The sequence below is a fragment of the Diabrotica virgifera genome, chromosome 6 (assembly GCF_917563875.1).
Source record: "Diabrotica virgifera virgifera chromosome 6, PGI_DIABVI_V3a".
NCBI lineage: Eukaryota > Metazoa > Arthropoda > Insecta > Coleoptera > Chrysomelidae > Diabrotica > Diabrotica virgifera.
This window is the reverse complement of record NC_065448.1, coordinates 31,299,509-31,326,025: the sequence shown is the minus strand read 5'-3', so window position 1 is coordinate 31,326,025 and position 26,517 is coordinate 31,299,509. Positions and strand designations below refer to the sequence as shown.

At 32.4% G+C, this 26,517-nt stretch overlaps 1 protein-coding gene across 1 annotated transcript in view; it reads right to left on the bottom strand.

Annotated features, from left to right (window-relative positions):
* Positions 1-928: 928 nt before the first annotated feature.
* The window catches only part of LOC114330376 (zinc finger SWIM domain-containing protein 5-like), a 576,978-nt gene continuing 551,389 nt past the window's right edge, over positions 929-26,517 (bottom strand). The window contains exons 12-16 of the mRNA XM_028279716.2: positions 26,259-26,422; positions 20,890-21,156; positions 19,607-19,825; positions 14,025-14,356; positions 929-7,275 (exon numbers count right to left, since the gene is read on the bottom strand). Of these exons, the coding sequence (XP_028135517.1) occupies positions 7,095-7,275; positions 14,025-14,356; positions 19,607-19,825; positions 20,890-21,156; positions 26,259-26,422 (1,163 nt within the window). The 3' untranslated portion in view covers positions 929-7,094. The remainder of the gene's footprint in view (positions 7,276-14,024; positions 14,357-19,606; positions 19,826-20,889; positions 21,157-26,258; positions 26,423-26,517) is intronic.

Below are 26,517 nucleotides of genomic sequence, written 5' to 3'. Positions count from 1 at the left end.
GACCTGCTCATGGTGGCGGTTGCTGGAATCTTTGTAAGGACGCTTTATTGTATGTTTAAATGGGACATTTTAACAAAAAATGCCATATCACGTTATTTGTTGTGTTGTTCACTGTAAAAATACATGGAAAACTAGTGATGTGAAATACTTTTATTTTCCTCGTTCCCAAAAAAATTAGATCAAAGAATAAGTGAGGTTAACTTTTTCTATATATACAAAGGATGTGGCAATATACACATGATATAATAATATTATTTACGTTTTTGACTCCAAAAGTTTAACAAAATAATCCCAAGAGTCAATACTAAAACGTCCTTACAAAACTGACAGCGTGTCACGTGACTGTAAATTTCTGTAAATAGAGGGGAGACGCACGGAGCCAATAGACCTGACTGTCTGTTTTTTCAATGTGCCTCCATTAAGTTGTCATTCCATCGTTTTCGTGGTCTTACCACAGATAGTCTTCCTATCTATTGAGGAACCGTCTCTCGCCGTCCTTACCACTCTATTTGTTGTCATTCCATTCTGCTCTTCTGTTTCTAACCCAGTTATTAATGTTCTCCAGATTGCATCTCTGTACTTCTGTACCTATCTGTACTTCTAGCTCTGTTCCATAGTGTCTTGACATCGATTTTTGGAAGGGTGTTCATCTCCGCTATTTCGAGCAATCTTTTTATCCTCTCTGTGTCAGGTCATGCTGCTTATGTCATTTTTCGTCTGACGAGTGTTTGACATGAGCATGACATGAGCATAAGACAGGGAATCCCCCTGTCTTATGCCATTGCCAGCTTCAATTGGGTCACTTAGTTCATCTTTTACCTTTACTTTTATTGTGTTGTTCTGGTAGATGTTTTCGACCGTTTTAATTATTCCTAGAGGTACCTCTCTTGTGTATAACAAATGGAAAACGTTCTTTAATTTGACTTTGTTAAATGCTTTCTTAAGGTCCACGAAACATAAATATGCCGGTTTGTTGTGTTCCAACGATTTCTCTTGAACTTGCCTTATTATAAATATAGCGTCGGTGCATGATCTTCCTTTAGAATATAAAATAAACCAGGAAGGAGTACAATGCGAAATGACTTCAAGCCAGGAAGGAGGTTGCAAATGGCGATCAGCTGTCAGATTTGCTTTCTATCTCCAGTGACGTACCTTTGAAAGAGGGAAGAAAATAAATTCTTAACGATTTTATTACATCTTTGATGTTAAACAAACAGCTATAGATCAAGAGAAAATACGTATTAATATAATATTTTGTTGAAAAGTCAGTTAAATAACATTTTATTACACTAATAACTTCAGTTAATTGATTGCATATACAGAAGCTTTACCAGATGGTACGCCTATGCACACAGCTGATCCAATACACAAACACCTTCTACCTCGTTGACAAAAACTTATGAGTCATCCACAGACGTTCAAGATGGCCGATTTGGCTAGAAATTTAAGGTGTTTTTGATATATGATATATGACAGACTCCTTCCTGTTTATTTTATATTCTAAGGATCTTCCCGACTTAAAACCTTCTGGTTCTTCTTCTAATGTTATTCCATTCAGTTTGTTTGTTATCACTTTGGTTGTTAATTTTAATGTTGTGTTTAATAAGTTAATTCCTCTGTAATTCTCCGGGTCCGATTTGTCTCCTTTTTTGAAGAGAGGTATTAGGATGCTTGATATCCATTTTTGTGGTATTCTATTATTTATTGTATCTATTATTTTTTGTCAGTCAGATGGCTTAGTGGGCTGGGGCGCTCGATCGGCAACTCTAGTGGATTTTCGATCCAGGTTCGATTCCCGGCCCACACATTGAAAAATAAAAAGGCCAACGTCGTAGTATAAAATTCTATATAGAATATACGGCTTGGTTTCGAATAAGCTAGGTGTCTGATCGGCCTATGGCTTGCGGCTTGGTGATACTCCTCCATAGATCCCTACCGGAAGGACGTTGACGCCTAATAACGGTGTATATATTTTTTTGTATTAGTTTTAATAGTTGTTTAGTCAGATCTTGTTCTCCATAGTTTAGGAGTTCGTTTGATATTCTGTCCTTGATATTCTGACCTGGAGATTTTTTTTTAATTTTCTTAATGTTTCCTTTACCTCTCCCTCCTTATTTAGGCTACGGCTCCACGTGCGAGAAATTGACGCTAGCAGTAGCCGTAAAACAAACTTAAGGTTCCGCGGAACGGAATAGGAGTAGCCGAACTGAACCGACTACGCACAAGTCCTGTAGTCGGTACAGTTCGGCTATTCCTATTCCGTTCCGCGGAACCTTAAGTTCGTTTTACGGCTACTGCTAGCGTCAATTTCTCGCCCGTGGAGCCGTAGCCTTATTTCTTCGATTGTCGTATCTTCAGGTGTTGGTGGTTCATTATCGTCGCCTCTAGCAAATAGAGATCGAAAGTAGTCTGCCCATGTTGGCAATTGGTTTCATTTAACATAATTAGAGCCGCTTCTTTGATTTTTCTCTTTTTGCCATGTGTTCTTGTCAGGAATATACCTACTTGAATATTTCCACTGAACTCTAGGTTCATTTTCCCATGCATGTTTACATATTTGAGATCTATCAAATTCTGTATTCTTAATATAAGATTGATGTTCACTTATTCTAAAATGATCTCGAAGTTTCATCTCAATAAAAATGTTCCCATTCACAAGGTATTTTATAAATACAATTCTTTGTTCTTTCTTGTTCATTATTAGGTTTAGTTTTAGATAAAATTAATCTCAATGAGTTTGTTATCTTTATCCTATTTGTATCTCCTAATATTTTAAGTTTTTCCTATAATTCTTTTATGTATGGTATTGTTGTTTTTCTCGTATTATTTCCTGTGAAGATTATAGGATCCCGTTATAAGTTGTTGTGTTCCCTTCTGGCCTATTCTTGAAAATTCCTTAGTTATAAACGAAAAAGCATGATCATTTTTATTAAAACAGATGACGGCAAATGTTTTTTTTTCTCTAATGCTTTATCGTATAAGGATTTACTGATTCCCTTATATAAGGTGGAGATAATGTAGATGATGCGTTCTCGATATGGGATAGTATCATGAGTTTTTGAAGTTATTCTTCTTTAGGCGCGATTGAGAGTAAAATTTTTCATAAATCTGCGCGCATGCGCACACAGACAGCATGTAGTTCGTTTCTAAACTTTCAAGATAGTATCTGTATCAGCGCAAATAAGTCAGTAAAAAAATATATTAGTGGTTTTAGTAAATGTATTATTTATTATAATTTTTGTCATTGAATTTCTCTTCTTCTGTAGTAAGATAATAAAATATGTAGGTATAACATTTTTGTCACGATACCACTTAATCTATTTGTCACCGTGTTGTGTAATTATATCCGAAACTTACGTGTCAATAACAGGAGACTCGGTGGTCTAATTGTTGAGCGTTCGGTCAGAGATCGAAAGGTCCCGAGTTCCAATCCTGGACGATCATTTTTTTTATTTTTGGTTGTTTTAATAAAAAATTTTTGAAAGTGGTATATAAGAAAGTTAGTTTAATATTTAAATAGAATACAAATAATCTGTTAAGTATATTTACTTCGTTAAAATTATATAATAGAAGAATAACTTCTTACGTGCGTACAAAGTACACACACATTCTTTTTTTTTCCTGGTTTTGTGCTCATGATTTTCTATGGGATCACTAACAGGAGAATTTTACTGCCACCATTGCATGTGGTTGTCTTTTTAAAAACAAATCAAATGACGACTTTTCTGACGGATATTCTTAAATCAAAGTTGAGTTCATAAATCAAATGAACTATCTTCCAATAAAGTGATCCCAGGAACGCAACTAATAAATATTGGCAATATCATTTTAAAGTCATCTACTTTAAAATGTATAATATATGTCCGAATTGTCAATATGAATGAGTCAGATAAAATTAAATTATTAGAAGAATTTTTTTACCAAGCAACAAAAATAAAATGTGTTTAATTTATTAATGTTTTGTATTTTGAGAACGATTTCCTAATTATGTGTTTTGTTATGTTGATTGAATAAAATTAAACTTATCTTCATCGCTCAAACTTTTTTTCACTAAATTCAATGAATTAACATCTAATTCCATAGTTAAAAAAATCATTTTACTTTTTTATTACATAATCTTATATTAATTCTTGCAAATTATGTAATCTCATAATTTCAAAAGTCATAATTTTGACATTTGACATTTAACAGACGTATTTTAAAAGTGGCATAACTTGTCAATTTTAAATCAATGGTTTCAATTATGTACTTTAACTATGTACCATATGAAAAAAATACAAGTATATCAACCACTGAGGCCCGGTTATGATTGTTTAAAATATGTATGTAATCCACTAAAGCCGAAGATATTTTCAGTAGTAATTGCACGAGAGCTCTAAAATTATCGTTTTGTTGCCTGAGTGACACTTTGACAGTTTTAATTTCACGACCCGAAGGGGAGTGAAATTATGTCAAAGTGACACGAGGGCAATACAAATCGATAATTTTTAAGAGCTTGAATGTAATTCGGTAAGATCATTTCATGAATAAAGTTGTAAAACATTATTTGTCATCTGGCAATCTGACGTAATACTTACGGGAAATTATCGAAATAAATTCTGGCTGTAATATTTATTCATGTAGCTTTCTATTGGTCAGAATGTCTATGAATGAAATATTCATCACAATATCTAACGATAAAACATGAAAACTTTTGGTTTGAACATTTCCACAAAATTTATTAAAAAATAAAGTCACTACAGCTGTTTCTACAAAGAGATGTGCCAAAGTGCCTTTCTCGAGTGTTAGGTTTTTTATAATGCGTCTACAGTTAAAGATCTCTACTCTTAGAAAGAATAGGTTGAGGCGTGGGGAGCTGTTTGTCTCAAGTTGGTCATTCAGAATTATATCTGTATTTTTTAATTTATTAATTTCCGTAGGTTTTAAAGATAGCTTAGGGCTTTTATTTTGAATATGGAGAATTTGATGCTGTTCATTAAAAGAATGATTGCTGTTGTTTGTTTGGGTTTATATGACTGCGGACACTAAATCCATTCGCCAAAAAAGAATGATTATAATCGAATGAAACCACTAAGATTTCTTACCTAAAAAATTCATATAAGACGTATATATGTATTTATATTGATTTACTATTTATTATCCAATTACACAATAAGCATTATTTTAGCTAAAATCGTAGGCAACTCGGCTTAAATTGTTCTTTTTAGTTAAAAGTCATTTTTTAAGTTGGGGGATAAATTCTTGATTTTTGCTAGTTGAAATATCATTTGAAATAATCACTTGCTTTTAATTGCTAAACTTTTTTATGTTTTAACAATTATTTTCATTATAAAAGTTGATTATTTCATATGTTACTCTATCAAAAATTGAAGGAAGATATTTGGACCAGTTCAAAATTGACATTTAAACCTTTTTTAGAAGAACGCTAGCTAATATTGTTTTTAAAAGAATTCCTTTATTATGAAATTATTCAATAACAAATTAATAGAAATGGCCTTTTATCTGTTACTAAAACCTTTCACTGCCAAAATTAGATGATATAGTTCATACCAAACCCTTCTTTTAGTGCATCATAGATTATCGAATTCTCTCTAACGCATTAAGTTGGAAGTGAAAGAAAAAAACGTACCTACAGAAGTTAGGAAATTATGTATTCGTTGAGGGGTATTTGCATGTTAAAACAACATATAAATGTATAATTGGTTGGCCATTACAATACTCTAAATAGATAACCAATCAACGATGCGAATAAAGATAATTTGACACAAAAGTAATTGATTGGGACAGTAATTTCACAATGTCAACGGGTAAAATGATAATTGGAATTCAAGATTGGTATTTTTCAATGACGTAAATATTAATATTTTATGTCATGGGTATATTCGGACATTGTATAGTGAAATTTTAATTTATATTTCTTTATTATTTCATTAAAATATTTTAAATATTAATATTTTGAAAAATTATTGTATAAATATTAATATTTATATAAATATAAATATTCTGACAACTCTCAGATTTAACTAAAATGGCATGCAATGATTCGCGACATTCTTAAAATCCTACATGACGTCAAAATTAATGACACACTGAAAGAAGGGTTTGGTATAAACATTACACGAAAAATTCTCCTTTAACTGAGGACTTTCATTTGACGCATACGTTGAGATTGCGTGACGGTTAGATTTATTTTTTATACGTTGACAATCGGAATGTTTCATGTATTTTTCATAATATGTTACCACCCATATCTTTCTTATGATCACTCTATAATTTAATTTAAAAACAAACGTAACTCATTTCAAAAATTTACTGTTCTAACACATATATTTTGAATTTAAAAAAATTGTAAACTGGATTTCATATGAAAGTATCTCATTGTTGGAAATAAGCAAGAAGTATATGGGCAGGGGGTCGTGCGCGATTTATCTGGGCACGTCGATTTTGTTAAAACAAAAGAGATTTTAGAATTTTAGAAAGAGAGAGACAACAGGGGTAAACATAAGTAATATAAAAAGCAAAGAGAAAAAAAGGGTAGTTGCGCGCGCGAGAGAACAGTGTGAAAAGACGTACCACTGATAGTGGTTTTAATTAGTGGGCAGGGTACCATGGATTATGGATGCATCAGGAGTAAGATCCCGAAAAGGGGAACTGCGTTAGGATCTACTCTGTCTACACTGAACTGAATCCAACTCACACTAGGTTCGATTCACCCGATTCTTTAGAAGATTTTCACTATAATGATAAAATTTAGTTCTTGGCTATTAGTGGATTATCATACAACATGTTGAATAACTTGATTATTGCAACCAAAATTACGCATAAAAAGCTTCCTCTCAAAATGATGTGTTTTTAGTTTAAAATACACTTGAATAAGAAACTAAAAACATAATATCAAAAAGTCTACCTATTTTTTTTTTATAAAAAAATGAACCCCTATTGAATAAATATTCTTAACATTACAATTTCAGTAGTATCTCTAAGACCCCAAAAAACCAGGACAATCTTAAAGTATTATCATTTTTCCTGGTCGTATTTCAATAAGCTCTATAGCTCGCAAATATATCCTACTCATACCATTTCTTAATCGAGTATCAGCCGAATCTCTCTTTGACGAGAAACATGAGTTTTTTCTTTCCTTTGTACGCTACTTTCATATTTTCTATAAGTTGAGTGAATTGCGCATGCCCGTCGTGAGCTAACACGAACGTGTCCCGAGCTTTGGTTAGGAAGTCTATGAAGTCCCCGTAGTGACGAGGAGAGATATGAGTTAATCTGAAAAAAAAATATATTAAAGCTTATTATAAGTAAAGAAAGCTGGTAACTAAAAATTCGGATTATTATCATCTGCACTTTTTAAGATGAAAATATAAATAGTCCAAGGTCCGAATATAGGTCGATCTGCACCCATCTGCTTTCCGGATGAAACATTTTTGTTATTCAAACATTGATAAATAGAGAGCGGAATATATGCAACACAACATTACCAAAATATGCGCATATATATGCATTACTTTTACTACAAATATGCAGGTATTTTTTCTAAATTTGTCTAAATATGCAAATGCATATTAAAAATACTCAAAAATAAAACAATATATTAAATATAAAGATTTATGTTTAAAAAATTCAACCTACATTTATGCTTAATACATAGTTATTTTTCACATAAAAACACATGAAATGACACACAAAAACTGATATTATAATTAAATTAAGAATATAAATTATAGTATGAATTTATAATCAAATATTTTTCAAAATTTTCAACTAGCAACTTTTGCCTTCTATCACTAAAAACGTGTTTGGACACAGAAAAAGTTCGTTCTACATCTACTGATGTTATAGGACAATATTTTAATTTAGGCAGTAAACTAATTTGCCAAGTCGTAAGATCTTCAGAAAAGTTGCCTTCAAAAATACGTACAACTTTCCTCAAACAATCGAAGCCCTCATTTTTTTCTAAAACATTTTTTAATTTATTTCTAATTGTAATCCCTGTATTTCCGGGAATTTTTTGACAATGAGCAGAAAAAGTGTTAACAAGATTAACCGAATCACTTAATTGTAAATTCCTTTGTTCTAATGACTTTATTAGATCTGGTAAAAAATTAAATGTGAAAATGAATGTAACTTACGATTTTGGAACAGGCCTTGCAAAATACTTTGTCTCCACTTAGCGTTAACTCGGGAAAACACTTTATCCCAGCACTTTTTTGAATGGTAGACATATTTAAATTTAATATATACCTATTACTTCAAAAACACTAAATACGATACAACGTTTACTTTAAACAAATGTTGGCCGGAAACTGACAAAATAAATATTAGACCCTTAAAAGCAGGTAGGTGCCTACGACTTGCTACGCTAATAAAATAATATTTTTCTGGGAACACCCATAATTGTTAAATTCAGGTAGTAATGGGAAAGTCCAGATAGATAATAATGAGCGATAGATAGATAAATAACGAGCTCGTTCATATCGAAGTTATAAAATTCCAACTAAGAGAGGAAAATTTTAAACTTTTATATAATTTATTTTTAAAATATGCAAAATAAATCGTGTTTAGCTTAAATATGCAATGTTGTGTTTGTTGTCTGAAAATATGCAATATATGCATCTATATGCACTTTGCATATATTCCGCTCTCTATTGATAAATATTTCTAGCATGGGTTGCCTATCAAAATCGTGTGTGTCATACCCATACCTATCCTTAATGGGTGGCCGTAGGGGTTGAAATCAATATTTCAAGCACATTTTTTTGAAAGTATGGTGGAATTATTTTATTTTTAAATTAAATAGGCATATTCAGTACAATTTATAGAATATTCAAGGAAACATATTGAAAAATAAGCAAACGGTGGCAAATTTTTGAACTAACCCCAAAACATAATGAATTGCGGTGGACATCAGAAGTCATCATTGGATCATGGTAAACGAAAAATTCAAAAAGACTTTATACCCCCCTCCCCCCTACGTAACGCACTCTAATGGGTGCGTAACGCAATTTTTGAAGATTTGTTACCCCAACCTGCGCTACGTAATACTTGAACGGCCCCTTTTTCGAGGTAACGCTGTCGAGTTTTGTTAGTTTTATCGAATTTTGATTTTTGATATCACTCGGAAATCAAAACAACGAATTTTTTTACAAAAAATGGTGAAAAGCAACATAGTTGCTATTGTTAAACAAAAAGTAAGCATAAAACAAAAAATATCTCGACAGCGTCTCCTCGAATGTCTACAGAAAACATATACAAAATTGCAGGTGGGTTGTGGGTTGGTCAAGTAGTTTTTGAGTTACAATATCTACAGCCTTTGAAAAAAGCTGTTTTGAGAAAAACGCGTTTAAAGTATTGTCAACTTTTATTTTCAATTTCATTTTGTCTGTCAAATCGTAAAGTGATGCACACGGGAATATGTTTTTGAATCGCGGACTAATTTACAAAAGAAAATGAGACCGTTTCTCACTTCGCTCAAGAACGCTGGCGGGAACTTGCTGCAAAGCGAAGGTAGGGAGCTAGAGAGATAGTGTTGAATATCGCTACCTTCGACTTGCTTTGCAGCAGGTTCGCGCCAGCACGCTTGAACGTAGTGAACAACGGTCAACAGCTGTTCTCATTTTTTTTGTAAATTACTCCGCCATTCAAAAAGATATTTCGGTGTGTATCATTTTACGATTTGACAGACAAAAATGAAATTGACAATAAAAGTTGACTATACTTTAAACGCTTTTTCCTCAAAACTGATTTTTTCAAAGTCTGTAGAAATTGTAACTCAAAAACTACTTGACCGACCCACCTGGAATTTTGATTACATTTTCTTCAGACATTGATTGAGGTAACGCTGTCGAGATATTTTTTGTTTTATGCTTATTTTTTGTTTAACAATAAAAAATATGTTGATTTTCACTCTTTTTTTGCAAAAAAGTTCGTTGTTTTCACTTCCGAGTGATATCAAAAAGTAAAAACTCGATAAAACTAAAAAACCTCGACAGCGTTACCTCGAAAAACTCATAAGCCAATAAAATCTTTTTGAATTTTTCGTTTACCATGATCCAATGATGACTTCTGATGTCCACCGCAAAATTCATTATATTTTGAGGTGTCTTCAAAAATTTGCCACAGTTTTCTTATTTTTCAATATTTTTCTTGAATAATCTATGAATTGTACTCAATAAGCATAGTTAATTCAAAAATAAAATAATTCTACCATACTTTAAAAAAAAATGTGCCTGAAATATTGGGTGCGTTCGGACGACCATAGCGGCTGGCGGTCAGCAGAAATCGGCTGAGTGGTTGAATCCAGCCGTGATAGGGAAAGCTTAGTAAATCTCTCAGCGGCTGGCTTCCAGCGGTGACGTCTGACAGCTACTGCTGGCTCAGCTGTCCAGCCGCTGTGGTCGTCCGAACGCACCCATTGATTTCAACCTCTACGCCCCCCCCCTCCTTAAGGATAGCTATGACTTATAACACGATTTTGATAGGCAACCCATGCTAGAAATATTTGTCTATGTATGAAATTTAATAAAAAAAATGTTTGATCCGCAAAGCAGATGGGTGTAGATCGACCTATACTTGGATCTTAGACTATTACTATAAGTAAAAAAAGTCGCCAATGAAAATTCGGATTATTATTCTCTGCACTTTTTAAGATGTAAATATAAAGCAGAACAGAGTGATGAATTAATAGACAAAGGAATATATAATTGCATTCACGATTTGTCGTTCACCGTGATAATAATCTTTAGCGAAATATAAACTAAAAGTAAAAGATAATTGAGATTTGGTTTCAGTAGAGCTCCACAATGTGCTATGCGCATTTCGATTTCATAAATCTCGTCAGAGCACCTCCGTAAAAGCACTGAACTGGAAACAAATATCTGTTATCTTTGGGTGTAATTACTAAAATAATTATAAAAAGGTACTAACTAGCACCATGTAGATATGAACCATAAGTCCAAAAAGTGGGGAACTAAAAATTCGTATTTTTATTCTCTGCGCTTTTTAAGATGTAAATATAAAGCAGAACAGAATGATGAATTAATCGACAACGGAATCTATAATTGCATTCACGATTTGTCGTTCACCGTGATAATAATCTTTAGCGAAATATAAACTAAAAGTAAAAGATAATTGAGATTTGGTTTCAGTAGAGCTCCACAATGTGCTATGCGCATTTCGATTTCATAAATCTCGTCAGAGCACCTCCGTAAAAGCACTGAACTGGAAACAAATATCTGTTATCTTTGGGTGTAATTATTAAAATAATTATAAAAAGGTACTAACTAGCACCATGTAGATATGAACCATAAGTCCAAAAAGTGGGGAACTAAAAATTCGTATTTTTATCCTCTGCGCTTTTTAAGATGTAAATATAAAGCAGAACAGAGTGATGAATTAATCGACAACGGAATCTATAATTGCATTCACGATTTGTCGTTCACCGTGATAATAATCTTTAGCGAAATATAAACTAAAAGTAAAAGATAATTGAGATTTGGTTTCAGTAGAGCTCCACAATGTGCTATGCGCATTTCGATTTCATAAATCTCGTCAGAGCACCTCCGTAAAAGCACTGAACTGGAAACAAATATCTGTTATCTTTGGGTGTAATTATTAAAATAATTATAAAAAGGTACTAACTAGCACCATGTAGATATGAACCATAAGTCCAAAAAGTGGGGAACTAAAAATTCGTATTTTTATCCTCTGCGCTTTTTAAGATGTAAATATAAAGCAGAACAGAGTGATGAATTAATCGACAACGGAATCTATAATTGCATTCACGACTTGTCGTTCACCGTGATAATAATCTTTAGCGAACTAGTTCCTTTGTACCCATAAAAGTATATAAAAATAAACATTAATATAATTATTATTTCATCGCTCTGTTCTGCTTTAAATATACATCTTAAAATGCTCCTAATTCGAATTTTAAGTTTTCGACTTTTTTGACTTATGGTTCATAGATGTGCTCTGTGGACTATTGGTCATAGATGTGCTCTATGGTCTATTGTTCATAGATAAGCACATAGTGAAAGCCCTATTCTGAAACCAAATCGCAATCATCTTTTACTTTTAATTTACCTTTACAGCTTATTAATTTCATAAATTTACACACTTATGTAATTTACGCTCTTTTGAAAAACATAGAATCAAAATATAGAGTTCGACAGTGATGCATAATAACCCCCATCAATTTAATATACAGAATCGGTAATAATTTAACGTATGTATGGGCTTTCAGCGGTAGAAAATGAGAGAAAAATATTTAAAACGGTATAGCTATATAAGAAGATATAAATATACTAAGGATTGCCACAGTTTTCACTGTATTCCTTCACTCAACCGTTCTCTACAGTTCTTTCTGTTTTGCCAGTCCCCTTCCTGTGTAGATTTCTTCTCTCCATTGCTTCGTCCACTCCATCTATGAAGGATCCTCGGGGTCTGTCTTTCTTCCTTCTTCCTATCGAGCTCCACTCCGTTATTATATTTATCCAACGATTTCGATCTGCTCTTCTGACATGTCCGTACCAGGTTAATCTCTTCTGTTTGATGTAGTCTATTATATCTGAGTTCACTCACATGCTTCTCTTAATCTCTGTTATTTATTTATCCTAATCGTCGTGTTACTCTGCAACTTCTCCTTAGGAACTCCATCTCTGTTGTTCTTATTTTGTTTTTGGTTTTCTTATTTATTGTCCAATTTTTACACCCTTAAATGCGGATACTTCTTTTCATGGTATTATATATTCTTCTTTTGTTTTTATGCTGATTTTCTTACCACAGTATCGGGTTCAGTTTTCGTATGCAAACTTTTGTTTGTCCTAGTCTAATTTTATATGTTCTTCCGTTGTTCCTTTGTTTGATATTATGAAATCTAAATAATTGTACTTGTCTGTTCCTCTGATTTACTTACCTTCGTATATTTCCAGCTGTTTTATTTCTGTATTCTCCGTTGTTAGGTTGTACAATGTGGTAGCCATATTGTCTATAGTCTATAATCACATCGATGTGATATTTAATATTTGTAAAATCCACAAGGAAAGAAAAGTTTTCCTGTAGTTGGCTGTATACCATCAATCACAAAAATTGGAATAAATCCTTTGTAAAAGGTATAAAATTTATTAAAATCCCTAAAGGGCTACATCAGAACAAAACGTTTTCGATTTTATTACAAAATCATCATCAGTGTAAGACAGTCTGGATGCTAGCTGAGCCACCAAAGAAATATAGGGGTAATAACCCTTCAAATATAAAATGTATGCTTTACAGATGCATATTTACTTAAAATGCCTTGTGATGGGCAAAAGGCATTTTAAGTAAATATGCATCTGTAAAGCATACATTTTATATTTGAAGGGTTATTACCCCTATATTTCTTTGGTGGCTCAGCTAGCATCCAGACTGTCTTACACTGATGATGATTTTGTAATAAAATCGAAAACGTTTTGTTCTGATGTAGCCCTTTAGGGATTTTAATAAATTTTATACCTTTTACAAAGGATTTATTCCATTTTTTTTTAATATTTGTAAGTGTTTTTACCCAAGATCAGAGGCATACCCCGTATCGATTTTTAAATTTAATATGTTGTTTGTCAACAATTGATCTTCTATGAGGATTTTATACCTATAAGACGAAGCTCTGATGATGGCATTTGCTATGCCGAAAGTACTTAGCTGATTTTAATAAATACTTTTAACACTATCAGTTTTTGAAAACATACACCTGTTGCCGTTTTGACTATTTTTAAAGACAATGTTGACAGTTCTCACGAAAATAACATAAACATTAAGAAGCTCAAATCACATTCGTGGCCATAAAACAAGTATGTTGCATTACAAGGTGTTATGTAATGTACTACGGTAAAAAATCTTGGACAATACAGAAGAATAGAAGCTTTTGCCCTCTGGGTATATCGAAGAATATTATGAAAATGGCATGGGTGCATTTAATCACCAATGCCGAGGTGTTAAGTACAACAGAAAAGATAAGGAAGAATAAATCAATTTAAACTTACCTAGAATGCGTAGTATTGATATAAGCAGCTACAGCAGCCTCCAGAAGCTGCCTCAACGGAGGCCTGTCATACGAAAGAGGCTTTATACCCCCACCGCTACATCCTCTTCCGGCCCTATGTGGGTGGGGGTGCTTTCCGCCATCCAATGGAGCAGGATGAGGACAACTGATACCGGGAGCAGTCATGCTGCATCTTCGTAAGATATCTGAAAGGACTGTAGCGCATTGAACGTTCTTCACCAACAGAGGGATCATATTTGACAGCTCAGTCTTGCCCAATGAGTGACTTAGTGCGCATGCCCAGTGAATATCGTTTATAGCAGGATGTGTATCCTAAAAATCAAGAATTGAGAGATTATTTGTAATGAAATGTGGCCTTCAACCTAAAAATAGTCTCTAAACATTACATAACAAAGACTTCTAGATTATTCGAACTGTTGTAGCGTTTAGAACTGAAGTAACTTATACTAAAATCACAATAAAGATGCACTAGAAACAAACAAACAAGACACGTTGAATGTTACGAGGAAAACTCCCGAATCATGATTTACAATGTATAAATTTTGTAAATCATGATTTGGAAGTGCTCCTTGTAACATTCAACGTGTCTTGGTTTGTTTATTTCTAGTGCATCTTTATTGTGAGTTTAGTATAATTGTAGACATATTGTTGATTAATTGTAGTATTTTTATTGGCATTTATAATTAATTCAATAAACTTTATTAGCCCAATAAATGACCGTTTTGGAGTGTAATTTTCAGGGGCAACTCCGAATTGCATGAAAATTTGGATTTAGGTTCTACTTACCCTCCACTTCAAAGTTGAATCTGTTGAATCAATAAGTCAATACTTTTCGAGTTATTCGTAATTGAAAATGTTGATTTTTCTCAAAAAGAAACTATGTTTTCAGACCGTTTTTCGCAAATAACTCAAAAAGTAAATATTTTATCGAAACAATATTCTTAGCAAAAGTGTAGCTTATAAAAAAACGAAAAAAATTATGTGTCAGTAAAATATATAAATTGAGTAAAAGCAAAGTTGTAGCTCATGAAATATACATTCTTATTCGTCTAATTCCAAATCGAATAATTAATTCAACGCGAAATCACCGAAAAATTAAGCACTTTTCGGGAAAAGCTTATTAACATTTTTAAAGTATCTAAAAAAAGCTTTATATATGTTTTTTACAAAAGTTTCTATCGTCAAAAATAAACGAGTTACACTGAAAAAAAAATTGGCCCCTTTTTTTAGTAAAAAAAAAATCGTGAAAACCTCCCTCTATTTAGCACCCTAAATAAAATTAATCGTTACCGCTTTACCATTTATTTTAACTGTATGTATATTGTTTATATGATATGTAAGTTTGATTGGTTTGAAGTGCTTATTTTTGAAAAAAATTGGTTTTATAATAAAAAAAAGTTTTCTAAAAATTTTTGAAAAATTTCCTTTTTTCAAAATAACTTAAAAAGTATTAGTAATAAGAAAAATCTTAAAGAGTAAAAAAATGTAGGTTTTGCCATTATAAATATGGTAGTTTCATTTTGTTTTTACGTAAGGCAAACATTGGAGAAGATATGGCTGTTCAAAATTTTGCATACACTCGTGATTAGTGACCCGTTTCAGCTTTTTTAACTATAACCCTTTCAAAAATAACACTTTAAACCGGTGAGACTGACAGATCATATAAAAGATAGATAAGTAAGTAAATTGTTTGTAAAGCGGTAGCGATTAATTTCATTTGGAGAGCTATACTCGGGGAGATTTTCATGATTTTTTTACCAAAAAAAAAGATGGCCAACTTTATTTTGAGCGTAAGTCGCTTATTTTTAATGCTAAAAACTTTTATAAACAATTAAAATAAAGCTTTTTATAACCACTTTAAAAAAGTTTGAATGGGTTTTTCCCGAAAAGTGCTTAATTTTTCGGTGATTTCACCTTGAAATATTCGATTTGGAATTAGACGAATAAGAACGTATTTTTTATGAGCTAAAACTTTGTTTTTACTCTATTGATAGACTTTACTGATATACCATTTTTTTCGGTTTTTTATAAGCTACGCTTTTGCTAAGAATATTTTTTTCGATCAAATATTTAGTTTTTGAGTTATTTGCGAAAGACCGTCTGAAAACGTAGTTTTTTTGTCGAAACATTTTCAATCGCAAATATCTCGAAAAATATTGACTTACATAAAAAACTCTATAGAACAAAAGTTGCTTAAAATCAGTCAATTTATCCATTTCCGGTCTTATCTTGAACGTATGTTTTTTCACCCCAGAGAAGGGGTGACTGTCACCCCCCAAGTAAAAGCAACCAACGGCACAATTTCAACTTTGAAGTGGAGGGTAAGTAGAACCTAAATCCAAATTTTCATACAATTCGGAGTTGCCCCTGAAAATTACATGGTATCGCCATATTTCCCGTTCATTTACTGGGCTATATGTTATTAAACACTTAACGTTCGATCCTAACTGTGGCGTTTTGGTTCCAGTACAAGTTTTTTAATAGTTTGATGTATTTCCCATTTAAACCGACTTATGTCTATGACTATGAAGCATATAAATACATTTTTCTGTTAGTCATAGCATTTTTGGGAAATATCTAGTAAACTGAACCGGACTTCTCTTATTTCCATGCTGGATCTGAATCCAAACAGTCCAAACTGATTGTCTCTGATGATTGTTTCGCACTTTTTATACGCTATGAGCTTCGCTGGTGGCGCTCCTAGCGGATTACTAATTCAACTTTCACCGGTAATTTTTAAATTTATTATTTAATTGTTATCGCTTAATATTTACAACGCAAAAAAGTAATTAAAATGTAATCGATTTTTTTTAAGATTTTGCTAATCATTTTGACGTTCTATTGATAAAATATGAATTTCTTACTTCGGATACTTTCACAATTATCGTATAGATGGCGCTAAGATTAATATATTAATTTATAATAACATATTACCGAACATTAAAAAAACTTAAATTCAGTATTTAAAACGTAAGTATATTTAAGGTAAAAATATATACCACAGCTTTGACCAACTAATATTTTTTGTAATTAATGTTTTTACTTTTAATTTTAAATTAATCACTTTGACATTTATGTCAAATTTCCGGTAAACGTTTAGAGACTTGCCACTACTGGCGCTCGCGAATTTGTAAATATCTCCTCTACGTACGAGCTCACAGCGTATACGCTATGAGCTCGTAGGTAGAGGGGATAATTAAGAATTCGCGAACGCCAGTAGTGACAAGTCTGTAAGCTTTTACTGGAAATTTGACATAAATGTCAAAGTGATTAATTTAAAACATTGAAATTAAAAACATTATTAGGAAATAATATTAGTTGGTCAAAGCTGTGGCGTATATTTTTACCTTAAGGTGATACAGTAGTAGACTAAGAGCCGCTATAGGTGAAATTTCTTAATCATTTTAGGCACGATGGGACCCTATAACTTAAATAGTAGAACCTAAAAGAAAAGGTTTGAACACTGTGCCGTCACTTTTCAGTGGCACTTGCGTCGACAGTGGCGCATCAAACTTTCCACTTATGGACGGGATAAATAAATTTAAAGGTACCCTCCCTTAATAACAGAATTATTTTTTTTTATTTTTTTAAGTTCTATGTGATTAACACATAAGATTCAGCGTAATTTTAATAATCAAAAACTTCATTTTTCGTTTTTATTTTTTTTGCTGGGATGTAATCAATTTTAAGATTTCAAAAAATTCACACGCATAGTTGAGGCTTTTATAAAACATACCTATTTTTTACAGACCCACAGGTAGAGCGTACATAACCTCAAAAAATTTAAAAAAAAATTTTTTTTGAAAAAAGCGTATAACTTTTTTTGGGAAATAGCTGCAGGTCTAATTTTTTCTTAATCTTGTGTGTTTTATCAAACACTATATTTCTAATTTTTTTTTAGATTTTTCCGTAATGCTCGCCACCTTCAAGAATCCGAAAAACTGCTTTTTGGGGGGTTTTGGGGGATTTTCCCTATTTTATAGACTTCATAATATATCAAATCAATTTCGATTCTATAGGATATATGTAACTTGAAGTAAGTGAGTCCTTTGGAATATTTAAAAATGGGAGAAACACGTTCAAACCCCCCAAAACCCCCTTAAAAAACAGTTTTTTGGATTTTTGAAGGTGACCAGCGTTACAGAAAAATCTGAAAAAATTTAAAAATATAGTGTTTGATAAAATACACAAGACTAAGAAAAAATTAGATCTGTAGCTATCCCCAAAAAAAAGTTATATATTTTTTTCCAAAAAAAAAATTTTAAATTTTTTGAGGTTATGTAAACATAACCTACAGGTCTATAAAAAATAGAGGTGTTTTATAAAAGCCTTAACTATGCGTGTGAATTTTTTGAAATTTTAAAATTGATTGCATCCCACCAAAAAAAAAATAAAATCGAAAAATAAAGTTTTTGATGGTGGGGGCAGGGGGAAGGGGGTGGTGGGTTAAAATTACGATGAATCTTATGTCTCAATCACATAGAACTTAAATAAATGAACAAAATTGAATCCTGGTAGTGAGGGAAGGTATTTTTTAATTTATGTATCCCGTCCATAAGTGGAAAGTTTGATGCGCCACTGTCGACGCATGTCCCACTGAAAAGTGACGGCACAGTGTTCAAACCTTTTCTTTTAGGTTCTACTATTTAAGTTATAGGGTCCCGTCGTGCCTAAAATGATTAAGAAATTTCACCTATAGCGACTCTTAGTCTATAGCGATCAACAGGTAGCAAAAACGCGTTCCAAGATTGCGGCTGTAATTTTGAATATTTTTCAAGATATTTGGCACACGTATTCGTAATATAATAAAGAATGGCGGTATAGTTCAAATAAACTTTTTTATCCGATGCCTAGATTGTGTGTCATTTTGGAATTACTAAAATTTTTTATTTCATTAGTAGTTCCAAAATGACACAAAATCTAAGCATCGGATAAAAAAGTTTATTTGAAGAAAGTGTATTTTTTTGTTCTTCTTAATGGCGGTACAGGCTCGTTTTTTTAATACTGTATGTATTTAATTACAGAGTAATTTCCACATATTAATATATTTTTCAAATTGGGCTCTGTACCGCCATTCTTTATTATATTACGAATACGTGTGCCAAATATCTTGAAAAAATATTCAAAATTACAGCCGCAATCTTGGAACGCGTTTTCGCTACCTGTTGATCGCTACTGTTTCCTCTTAAATATACTTACGTTTTAAATTAATCTAAGCGCCATCTACACGATAATTGTGAAAGTATCCGAAGTAAGAAATTAATATTTCATTAATAGAACGTTAAAATAATTAGCAAAATCTTTAAAAAATCGATTACAATTTAATTCCTTTTTTGCGTCGTAAATATTAAGCGATAACAATTAAATAATAAATTTAAAAATTACCGATGAAAGTTGCATTAGTATTCCGCTAGGAGCGACACCAGTGAAGCTCAGAGCGTACAGATTCGGTTATGTACGACATTTAATAGGACTTTTACTGCATGACTCATAAGGCATATTAAACGGAACTCGATGCAGTGTTGTGTTGTAAACTCAAACATTATAAACTCGGTTACGTACCTGATTGTAAGCTAGATGGACGTTTTTCATAGCCAACATAGCAAGTTTATAGGCCCTGGTAGGATATCCACGATGTTCCATATATCTTGCGATGGTAAACAGCTGGGAAGACGTCATTATGTGGGAAGCAGCATCCACAACAATTTGATAAGCGGTTTCAAAGGCTAGAGCCTCGTTTTCGCACAAGGTCAAAGCATTCAAGGCACAATTTGGAGGGTCCTGAAAAGATATACACAATTAATAAAATGTTGTCCCAAAATATATGCTCAAATATATGAAAATTAATAACAATATGTAAATGATGATCACCATGAATAATGTTGCAGCCCCAAAGAGAGCAATGAGACTTTTCAACTCATCCCTCAGCAGACTCGATTTACTTACCGATTTAATTTTTGATCATTCCAAGGAAAGGTCCAAAGTAAACGTGGTCCTGGTAGAAGAAGAACATTATTGCTGTCCATAATGATTTAGATTTTAGTCACGATAGCGAATATGGTAGCCAACATATAAGCGAATAGTCATGAAACTAGAAGAAGAGTAACTGGTAATACCTTTTGTATTTACTCGAGGATATGGTATTTATGTAAGACTCCAGCTTTCTACTCCATAGAGGAATCTTCCTAAAACTGTTAAAAGAGCTTCTGGCTTTTTCAGTACGAGTTTTTATTTCGTAGCTATGATCCCAAGTATCCTTAATGGTGCAGCCCAGGTAGCATATTGTCTGTACTCTCTCTAGAGGTGTATTGTTCACTGTAATTTGGGCGTTTATGTTGGTTTTCTTACCAGCGGTTATTATTTTTGTCTTCTTACAATTTAGTTTCAGGCCGTATTTGTTACATATTTCTACAACATTATCCATCACCCTTTGGAGCGCACTATCTGCCAGCAATATTGTATCATCTGCATTTCTATTATTTTTTATAAGCTGGCCATTTACTGCATTCTGCATCTGATTCGTCCAAGGTCTCTCTAAAGATGTTTTCAGAGTATATGTTAAATAATGCTGGTGACAGTATGCAACCCTGTCTAACTCCTTTTCCGACTGTGAGATTTCGGATAGTTCATTTTTGAATCTCACTGTTGTTTTTTGTTGGAGATATAAGTTTGAGACCATTCTTACATCCTTACCATCGAGTCCTGATGTTTTTAGGATATCGATTAGTTTCCAATGTGGGGCTTTATCAAATGCCCTCTCGAAATCAATGAAACATGCACACATCGCATTTGACATCCCTAGCTCCCGAATCGAACTTTAGATAAATATAAAACACAATACTAACCTTTGTTGCACACTGCAAAGCCAGTGTGCGCGCGCAACTCGACAACTCTTCCTGTTGTCCGAAATTTAGATTTAGTCGCATAATGGTACTGTGTGACATAATAGTAGTCGCTACGGGTCCTGTCGCTTCCGTGGCGGTAAAGAACTGATACCAGTTTTGCATGATGGAGATCAACGCGTCTACGCCTACTTCTGTTGCACAAGTCACCAACCACCGCACCATTTCCCGTCTTCGCCAGTTCAGAGATGATAACGTCATTCTCATTACCTGAAAAATAATAACGAGGTTTTTAATTGAACTGCTAAAAACACTTTTCAGTAAAGTTGATAGATGCTTATAATACAAGGTGATTCAGTGAAACCGTAAATCGCACAATTCACATCTTCTGCAAGAGCCAAAGATACCGCAAATGGCTACCACCTTCAAAAATAAATACGTAATGTCCGGTGCATCTGTAAAAAACTTCCGCAAATCGTCTTCCTTGATAACATACGCCTTCTTGACCACGTTATTCTTGCTAATTGCCTTCAGGAATGCGTGGACTTTCACAAATGATTTTAAATCGACCCCTTTGTTTATCCTCAACATACTTTGCAATTTCGAATGGATAGCCCACATACTCAACGGCTTGTACTGTTCCGACATTTTCTGAATATAAGCAAGCACAACTCTACCTTTTGTTTAAAGTAATCTATCGACGGTTAAACTGCAAAACCTCGTAAATCGATTTATCAGTGGCGAAGCGTCCATGTAACCACTGTTACCATTGGTAACAGTTACAAATCTTGCAAATAAATAGTTTACGACTACTACGAAATAATTCAATTTATATTTTTTACCAACAGAAATACTTGTTAATAGTACCTAATTCAGTAAATAGCCAACTAGACGCACGAAAATATTGGCGAGATATGTAAATCCATGGCACGTTATCATATGCTGTTACCAATACTGGCACTGGTAACGGTAACGCAGGAGAAACCTCGCTATCGCTCGGGACTAGCTCTGAAAATTTTGAAAGAGCGACGGGTTTAGAGACGGCGCGCGGGCACGTTGTGCATATCAGTATTGTAACCATTTTGAAGATTGGTAACGTTCGTTTAGTACCTATTACAGCTTACAGTGTGCGTGCATTTAAACATGGAAGAGTGTTGCTACGTATTGCGTAATTGATCAACTACTTGAAAAGTCATTCTACTTGTATATTTTTTTGTACATTATTTTAAAGAAAAAAAATGATATTATTGAAAATGGAAGAATTAAAATATAAACAATAGTTTTCAAAATCTGTTCTTTTTCCTACTTATTCATTTTTTTATGTTAATTTTATGGTAAAATAATATGTTTAGTTTGTTTATTATTTATTGTTATACCTGTTACATATACACATTACATACATATAATTTGGGAATAGTGATTTGTTTAATTTTATCCCACAGGATTGAAAACAAAAACTTATATTTGGGAGGTTCAAAATATTTTTTTTAAATAAGATTTTTTTACATCTGGTTTTGGTAACACTTTAGAAAAAGTCACGCGTCGCCACTGCTTATGGTTCGTTATGACTTGTATACGTCAATATATAAGTCAATATTAAAATTTAAGTAGAACCATTAAGATAAAAAAGATCAAGGCAGGTTTAGTTTATATTTGATTCAGAGTTGGACCACCATCTCCATATAGCTATTTCAGCATCCTTATGCCTCATCAGTGAAGCTCAGAAGTCTCAACTCTACATCACAAATTCAACCAAAGTACCATTAAATTTTAATATTGACTTACAAGCTTTCCTAGTTTAAATGATATGTAAAATTATAAACCAACAAAGTATAAAAGTCATGAACCAAAAATCGACTTACGAGGTTTTGCAATTTAACCGTTGCAATGTTAGAACTAATTTTTAAGCATTATACAACCAGTAATAACAATTATATTATTAATCTTATGTGATAGATTGCAAATTAATTTTTGTTTTTCTCATTTTCATAACAACAAGAGGTATACTGATGTTTGTACATCACAAATTCAACCAAAGACTAAGTTTTCAATCTAATAGCACATAAAATAACACCAAAAATATTACTCTACATCCCACACCCCACCAGACTGAAAACAATGGGAACCTTCTCTGGTCACACCTCCGACGCTTCTACAATTTGCAAGCCATAACGGATGCTGAGACTAAAGAAGATGAGGGAATTTTACAATTTATAATTCACGTCCCATCTGCTCAGCGCGGTAAAGTTCCAACGAGAATGGTTCCCTTCGTACTCCAATCAGAATAAACATGTAAATCAAAAATATATAACCATTTTCAATTTGGTTGCAACACGAAACTACAGCCGCATTATATTCTAGTTCAATCAGAGAGTGCAGCAAGCACCTCTACCGGTTTCGAAACTTATTATTCTCTTATCAGGAGGCACACATGCTGCTCTCTCTGACCCAACCAGGACAAACCCCGGCGTGAAGTCACGTATTGCAACGAACGAAATCGCAAGGATGCCCTAGCGCCAACTGCTAGAAAAAGACTAAGTTTTCAATCTAATAGCACATAAAACAACACCAAAAATATTACTCTACATCCCACCAGACCAAAAACAATGGGAACCTTCTCTGGTTACACCTCATTTTTGATCAACCATTTTACATTATTAGCTTTTATTTCAATTTTTTGTAGCAATAATACATGATTTCAAAGTGTACCAATAAGAAAAATAGCGTAAAGTATTCGTGGACAACTGGTCTTTAAAACACTTGCTTTATTTCGGCTTTAACTTAGCCTCATCGGAGCACCTGTATAGAGGCATTCAAGAGGAACTAAAATGTACATCTACACAGATGCTCCGATGAGGCTAAGTTAAAGCCAAAATAAGTATAAGCACATAGTGGAGGCCATGTTCTACGATCAAATCTGAATCATCTTTACTTTCCTTAGGTTAGTCTTGTTACTATGGTCCTTTTCATGGGCATTTTTCAGTGCGTCACAAATGATAGAAAAAAAGGTAAGTCCATGATAATAATTTATTCTAACATGGCATTTTAGTTAAATCGGACAGTTGTCACATTTTATTTGCAATTTGGCATAAAAACAAATCAATTGTGTTTATTGCATTTATAAAATGGTATTTTCTTTGATTTGTATAGTCTTATACATTGTACAGATTATATTCGTAGATATCGGGTAGATTCGGGTTTTTGACAAAACATAGTAGGCATCAATTTTCCGAAAATGGGATTTTTATCTTAAATGGTTCCTTACGATAGTTTACAGCTAATTCAAAATTATTTTTCCCATAATAACATCTTAAGTGTCTAAAATTGAATTTAATTTTTATCGTAACCACCGCATTTCAAGCTCATTTTGTGCCTTTGGTATCGTAAACGGCAAGGTAGTACCGACAGATTATAGTAAGCGCCATAAATCTTGTCGGTTACGTTTGCATGTTTTGCCGCTTACGATACGATTCAATGACCAAAATGACCGTTAGGTAGGAGGATTACTCTTACTCAGTGTTATCTTAAATGTGTTAGAACTCAGTCAGTGCAAATTTTTTATTTCGCTAGAACAATAATTTAAAACGAAAATAGTGTTAGTTTTGATAAATCCTCTTGTTCAATAGATGCGGTAAGTTTTTAATACTTGTTTTTATGGTGTTTGTTTTTATAGGTGTTTTTTAAAGCTTAATATGTAATATTTAAACTGCACTAAACTATTTTCCTTTAGACATGAAATAAACAACTTCTTTTTGAGAAAATTAAGAAAGATAAAAAAAAATGTAATAAAATAATCCAAAAATATCAGTTAAAAAACTGTTTGTACAAAGCCATCAAAACCTTTTTCTGTACAACTTACCTTAAATACATTTAATAACAAGCTTTTTTGAGCTCTTATACAGTATGTCTGCGTAACTTGGAACCTATTGATAAATTTTTATTATGTTTAAAAAACTATCAGATATTAAATTGTATTAATTTCATACGAGGTATGTCAAAAAATATGAATCTTGTTCAAGAGTAAAGTCTTTTTAATAGAATTTTAAGTCTTATTTACTAATTTGGTAATAATATAACCTATGTTTTTAGTTGTTCTTGTGCAAATATCATACATATTATATTTGCAACAAAATATATCAACTTGTAGTAAGTTCACTGAAACCTTAAACAACTGTAGGGGAGTCAATATAGAACGAATATTGAAACATAGTTTTTAATAATTCCAAACAACTTTTTTTATTAACAATTTTCGATATTGATAAAGCTACTTTACTCTTGAACAAGATTCATATTTTTTGACATACCTCGTATGAAATTAATAAAATTTAATATCTGATAGTTTTTTTTAAACTGATAATAAGAAGTTATCAATAGGTTCCAAGTTACGCAGACATACTGTATAAGAGCTCAAAAAAAGCTTGTTATTAAATGTATTTTAGGTAAGTTGTACAGAAAAAGGTTTTGATGACTTTGTACAAACAGTTTTTTAACTGATATTTTTGGATTATTTTATTACATTTTTTTTATCTTTCTTAATTTTCTCAAAAAGAAGTTGTTTATTTCATGTCTAAAGAAAAATAGTTTAGTGCAGTTTAAATATTACATCTTAAGCTTTAAAAAACACCTATAAAATTGTAATATCTGTTCAAACTTGAGTAATACCCTCTTACGGTGCTGGTAATTCTGTAAAACTACGAAGTTCTCAAAAATTACATTTTTGGGACGTCGTATCATGTGAATTAAATTTATGAGATTTCTTTGAATAGTACATTATTTAGTATATCTAGTGTCACAGATTAATATACGTATTAAATTTTATTTTTCTTTGTTGATTTTTATTATTAATAATATTTTTTCTGTTAAGATACTTGTATGTTATTTATGAATATTCATTTATAGATTGATACCTTGAAACTATCGTATGTTTATCTTAAGCGACAAGCTTCAACTAAAATTTACACAGTTATACATTTATATTACAGTTTTTTTTCTTAAATTAATATTTTTTTTGTGTACTAATTTATCACAGTTTCAAAATTTTAATTATATTAACCAAAAAGTCGGTAGAAGAAAAGTCGTCTCCTGTAGAATGTGCGTTTTGTCGGTTACGATGTTTTGTCAAAAACCCATCGATATATTATACTTATAATTCGTAAATATTTTTTTTTCGATTATAGCATCATCTATCGACAACTAGAATAAATGTTATAAATGTCTGTAATCACGTGCGTGCCTTTTTTTCTGTCACATACAATTTAATGCGTTAGAAAGAAATCGAAAAACTGTGACGCACTGAAAGATGCCTATGAGAAAAAGAATAGTTGTCAGATATTTAATACATAAAAGTCTTCAAAAAATTAACGAAGTATTACCTGTAGTCCTAGTTCAAAAGCCACACTTAACAACGTTGGGTGTCTGGGTCCGTTTTCTGGTGTGGCGAAACGAAAGGCATCTTGCGCTAACTTAAATAGATGGGAAGAACTGTGGATATGTCTCTGGGACGATTCAAGAACTGTTCTCAATCTCATCACTTCACCTTAGAAAGAAAAATAATTATTAGATCTAATAATCGCCTATACCTACTTTGTTGATTACAAAAAAGCTTTTGATCGAGTCAAACATCAAAAATTA